The sequence below is a fragment of the Zingiber officinale genome, chromosome 10B (genome assembly GCF_018446385.1).
Source record: "Zingiber officinale cultivar Zhangliang chromosome 10B, Zo_v1.1, whole genome shotgun sequence".
NCBI lineage: Eukaryota > Viridiplantae > Streptophyta > Magnoliopsida > Zingiberales > Zingiberaceae > Zingiber > Zingiber officinale.
Window position 1 is genome coordinate 96,459,259 of NC_056005.1, and position 6,039 is coordinate 96,465,297.

The 6,039-nt window shown below is 45.7% G+C and overlaps 1 protein-coding gene across 1 annotated transcript; it reads left to right on the forward strand.

Moving 5' to 3' along the window:
- The first annotated feature begins 1,138 nt into the window (after positions 1-1,138).
- Positions 1,139-3,316, forward strand: LOC122029295 (uncharacterized protein K02A2.6-like). Its single transcript, XM_042588226.1, has 3 exons — positions 1,139-1,763; positions 1,875-2,179; positions 2,297-3,316. The coding sequence occupies exons 1-3, from the start codon at positions 1,139-1,141 to the stop codon at positions 3,314-3,316; spliced, it is 1,950 nt and encodes a 649-aa protein (XP_042444160.1).
- Positions 3,317-6,039: the final 2,723 nt, after the last annotated feature.

Here is a 6,039-nt window from a genome sequence, read left to right on the forward strand (position 1 = left end):
TTTGTTAGCCCCTTAAGTCGACGGCATGGCTGGGCGCAAGGATTGACTCGTTGTTCCTTGGATCCAGCATAGTGGGCATGTGCGCAAGACATGCTAAGCAGCGGATGGATTTGTGGCAGCACGCGGGCGTTGCCCAAGCACAAGTTGAGCGGGACGTCGACTTGATGGTGGCGAATAGATGCGAGGAGCGGACACGCGGAATTGGAGCATTTAGCCAAGCATGGCTTACAGAATTCGTGAGCCATGGCATGCAGCGGGTGCATGCAATGTAGCATGAAGAATGATGCAGCAAAGTGGTCCATTTGACCCAAGCCCATGAAGCAGAACCATGGGCTAAGCACAGGGGTGCATGTTTACTTTTGACATGGCGCAAGACAGCATATGATGTGACTGATAGTTTAGGACATGTGGCATGGTAGTTGAGGAAACTACCATGCAACCGCTTGTAACCGCCAAATCAACCTTGCCTATGAATTATAAATAGACATGGGTGTGGCAAAGGCAAGAGATAAGAGAGATTGTACGAACATTCTGCCAAGAGAGTCACTTGTAATTCTTTGAGTGTTAATACAAAAAAGGTTAGGAGTTTTCCTGTACGTTGGCTTGTCTTGTTGGTGTTTGTCTTGTGCATTTTCTAGCACAGTGATGGTGTAATTCGGAGGTTGAATTAAGTGGGGTGCTTGGTCACTGCGCAAGAAATTTCTAAGGCAAAAATTATCCCTATGACAACTGGTATCAGAGCGCAGAATCATGACTGGTGGCAACCACGAAATTAGAGAAATGCTTTCTTCTGTGGAAGTCTTGCTCGGTGTGGTACCAGATGGAGAGGATGTTTGCAATTTGGTTGCAAGGATCCTCAACTTGGAGGCAAATTTAGAGCAAATCCAAGAATCTCTACTGGAGGAGATGACACAAATATGGAAGAATAATGAGGATCTACGCTACGAAATTATTGTTCTGCGAAGAGAATGACTTCTAGTATAGAAACGGGGCCTCAGCGCCCATTGGTAAGAGTTCCTGAACCGATGTCTTTTGGAGGCACGCGGAGTGCCAAGGAACTCGAAAATTTCCTGTGGGACATGGAGCAGTACTTTGTTGCTGCCAAAATGCCTAAAACCGATAAGGTAACAATTGTAGCATGTACCTTATTGGTGATGCAAAACTCTGGTGGCGGACTCGCATGGTAGATGATGCAAATGCGGGTCGACAGAAGATTGATATGTGGGATCGGTTGAAGAAGGAAATGAAGGACCAATTCCTTCCAGGCAACACTTCCTGGATTGCGCGTGATGGCTTGAAACGTCTCAAATGGAGCGGTTCTATGCGAGACTATGTCAAAGAATTTAGTTCTTTGATGCTGGACATTCAGAATATGTTCGAGGAGGACCAGTTGTATAACTTCTTGTATGGTTTGCAGACTTGGGCGCAGGTTGAACTTCATAGGCAAAACGTGAAGGATTTACCTTGTGCAATTGTTGCTGCTGATGCCTTGGTGGACCTTCGCACGAGCAAAGAAAATCTGAACACTTCTTCATCTTCTAAGTCCAATTTTATCCGCAAGGATAAGAAAGGAGATTGGAAGAAGGAAGTCAAGAAGGATGCCAAAAAGAAGGATTCAGGGAACAACCATGGCAAAGGAAAAACGAAACATTCGACTGCCCGAGGGAAAGACAACTTGAAGAATCATGGTTGTTTCTTATGCAATGACCCTCATTTTGCCAAGGATTGTCCGAAACGCGAGAAGCTAAATGCCCTCCTATTGGGTGATAAAGTATAAGATTATGAACAGGAAGTTGCTACACTTGTCAACCCTTTACAATTGCTCAATACAATTGTTTATTATGAGTCCATTGAATTACTAACAAATATGTCAGAAGACATGATGCGGGCTCATTCTCTACGCCTGCATATTTTTGTGATGATGAATGGGAAAAGTGCAAATGCTATGGTAGATATAGGGGCTACTCATACCTTTGTATCTGCCAAATTGGTGCAAGACTATGGGATGTCAATATGCGAATGCCCAAGATACATCAAGTCAGTGAATGCCAAGGCGCAAGTAGTTGTGGGTATGACTTACAATGTACCTTTGACTGTTGGAACTTGGGTGGGAAAAGCAAATATGATGGTAATTCGGAAGACGAAGATGGTGCCTATGCCTCACTTGGATAGAGTGATGGTAATGCAAGAGTCAAATCCGTGCTTCGTACCTACTATGCATCCTTAAGGAAAGGACTAGAAAAAGGAGAAGACCAACATCATATCTGCAATATCATTGGAGAAAGGCTTGAGGCAGGGCGAATCAACTTATTTGGCTACCTTGATCGATGCAAAACCAGCCCAGAATATTGAATTACTAGTTGGTGTTCAAGACATTCTGTCAAAATTTAAAGATGTGATGCCTTCGGAGTTGCCGAAATGCTTACCACCAAGGAGGAATATCGACCACAAAATCGAATTAATCCCTGGTGTTGTCCCTCCTGTAACTTTGCTATACCGCATGTTTCTCTTGGAACTTGCGGAATTACGTAAGCAATTGAATAAATTGTTGAAGGTAGGATATGTGCGACCATCAAAGGCTCCTTTTGGTGCACCGGTGTCGTTCCAAAAGAAAAAAGATGGTGGCTTGAGAATGTATGTGGACTACAGGGCTCTGAACAAAGTGACGGTGAAAAATAAGTACCCTGTTCCACTGGTGCAAGATTTGCTGGACAGGCTGAGCAAGGCATCATGGTTTTCAAAACTCGACTTGCGATCGGGTTTTTGGCAAGTCAGAATTGTAGAAGGAGACGAGGCCAAGACAACATGCGTAACTCGTTATGACTCTTATGAGTTTATGGTCATGCCCTTTGGCTTGACAAATGCCCCTACCACCTTGTGCAATTTGATGAACGAGGTGTTGTACGACTTCCTTGACAACTTTGTTGTAGTTTACTGGGATGATATTATTATCTACAGCAAGTCATTAGAAGAGCACTTGGAGCACTTGGGGATGGTGCTCGATCGGCTAAGGAAGCATCAACTCTTTGTAAAGAAAGAGAAGTGCGAATTTGCTAGCCAAGAAGTCATGTTCTTAGGACACATGGTCATCAATTGCCATGTGCGGATGGATCCAAAGAAGGTGCTCGCCATTGTTGAGTGGCAACATCCTTCAACTATCCCAGAACTACGTTCATTCTTGGGCATGGCAAACTACTACCACAAATTTATCGTTGGATACTCAAAGAAGGTTGCCCCATTGACAGACCTATTAAAGAAGAACGTGCGGTGGGAATGGTCAGATGCATGCAAGGATACGGTGGGAAAGAGTTGTTGAAAGAAACTCACGACCCACAATGGGCTGGACATCCGGATGTTGAGTGGATGCTTGCTCTGTTAGCCCATTCTTACATATGGCCAAAGATGGAGAACAACGTAGAAGTTTACGTCAAAACTTGTCTTGTGTGCCAACAATACAAGACAGAAAGAAAAAAGGAAGCGCGACTACTTCAATTGCTGCCTATTCCGGAGAAACCTTGGGTTTCAGTCTCTATGGCCTTCATCAGTGGCTTCCTGAAGGTTGACGACATGTCTTCCATCATGGTGGTAGTGGACATATTCTCAAAGTATGCTATATTCATTACGGCTCCTTCGGCTTGCCCCTCAGATGTTGCTACAGAATTGTTCTATTGTCATGTGATAAAGTTCTTTGGCTTACCTAATGACATTGTGAGTGACAGGGGCACTCGGTTTACGGGGAGATTTTGGACGACCTTGTTCAATATGATGGGGAACGATCTAAAATTTTCTATAGCAAATCATCCGCATACGGATGGACAAACCGAAAGAATCAACCATGTGCTTGAAAAATACTTGTGGCATTATGTGATAGCAAGTCAAAAGAATTGGTTGGAGTTGCTGGACAGTGCACAATTCTGCTATAATCTGCACAAGTCATCATCCATGGAAATGAGTCCGTTCGAAATTGTATTGGGCGAGCAGCCAACAACTCCTATGGAGATAGCCAAGCAAAAGTCTGGAGGAAAGTGCCCTGCAACTTATAGATATACAAGGAAAAATTAGGAGTTGCTCAAAGAAGGCCAAGACAGTTTAAGAAAAGCGGTTAGAAGAATGAAAAAGTATGCTGACAAGAAACGAAGACCCTTGGAATTCTCTGTCGGGGGCAAGGTATTGCTGAAACTTACTCCTCAAATCTGGAAGAGAATAAGCAGCAAAAATGCTCACCGGGGGCTAATTGCCAAGTATGACAGACCCTTCGAAATTGTGGAGAAGGTTGGGAATGTAGCTTACAGGCTAAACTTGCCTGAAAGGCTAAAGGTACATCCTACATTCCATGTAAGTTTCTTGAAGAAATTTCATGCAGATGACATGGATCCATCAAGAAGCTATGCCAAGAGAGCTCCGCCAGTTGTAAGGAAACAATTCAGTGATGATGTTGCGGAGATCCTGATTCATAGAACATTTGGGATGAGCAAAAAGAATAGAAGAATAGAATTCTTGGTTTTTTGGAAGGGAAAACTCAAGTCAGAGGCTACATGGGAAAGAGATGTTACTCTATGGCAATTTGAGAAATAGATTCAAGCATACTTACAAAAGCAATCGACGAGGGCGTCGACTTCTTTTGGTGGGGGTGGTTTGTTATCCCCTTAAGTCAACGACATAGCTGGGTGCAATGATTGACTCGTTGCTCCTTAGATCCAGCATAGTGGGTATGTGCGCAAGACATGCCAAGCAGCGGGTGGATTTGTGGCAGTGCACGGGCACTGCCCAAGCACTAAGTCGAGCGGGAGGTCGACTTGATGGTGGCAAATAGATGCGAAGAGCGGGCGCACAGAATCGAAGCATTTGGCTAAGCATGGCTTGCAGAATTCGTGAGCCATGGCATGCAGCGAATTCATGCAATGCAGCATGAAGAATGATGTAGCAAAGGGGTCCATTCGGCCCAAGCCCATGAAGCAGAACCATGGGCCAAGCATAGGGGGTGCATGCTGACCTTTGACATGACGTAAGGCAGCATATGATGTGACTAGCAGTTTAGGACATGTGGTAGGGTAGTTGAGGAAACTACCATGCAACCGCTTGTAACCGCCAAACCAACCTTGCCTATGAATTATAAATAAGCATGGGTGTGGCAAAGGCAAGAGACAAGAGAGATTGTATGAGCATTCTGCCAAGAGAGTCACTTGTAATCCTTTGAGTGTTAATTCAAAAAGGTTGAGAGTTTTCCTGTACGTTGACTTGTCTTGTTGGTGTTTGTCTTGTGCATTCTCTAGCACAGTGGTGGTACAATTCGAAGGCTGAATCAAATGGGGTGCTTGGTTGAGAACCATGATGATACGGTTAGTGATGGAGGGTCCCAAGAGGAAAGGATTAGAAAAGTCCAGGCTATGTGGCGGTCAAAAGTCACGAGGAGGTGGCGGTCAATAGTAATGGCGACTTGGCAGTCAAAAAGGCAGGCTGACAGGGCAGTCAGGGCTCAGCATAGGCAGAAGCGGGTTGGGAGCGGCAGAGCTGATCAGAAGCAGCCCGAACCACAGACCTGCGGTTGAGGGCCAGGAAGTACAAAGTGCAGGATGCAAGTCGGTATCGGCAGAGCTAAGCAGAGGCCAAGAACTGGAAGTATAGGCCAATGGGTCGGAAGCGGCAGAGCTGATCAGAAGCAGCCCGAACCACAGACCTGCGGTTGAGGGCCAGGAAGTACAAAGTGCGGGATGCAAGTCGGTATCGGCAGAGCTAAGCAGAGGCCAAGAACTGGAAGTAGAGGCCAATGGGTCGAAAGCGGCAGAGCTGATCGGAAGCGGCAGAGCTGATCATAAGCAGCCCGAGCTACAGACCTGCGGTTGAGGACCAGGAAGTACAAAGCGCAGGATGCAGGTTGAAGATCAGCGTAGCTATGTCTAGACAGTTAGGGCTGCAGGTCTGCGAGTGGGAGGCCTGGAAATGCGAACCACAGGTGTAGGCTGGTGCGGGGGCACAATGAATCGGGGGAGCTAAGTAATACGGGAGCGGAGAATCTCAATGGTCCGTTAGGGGTAATCA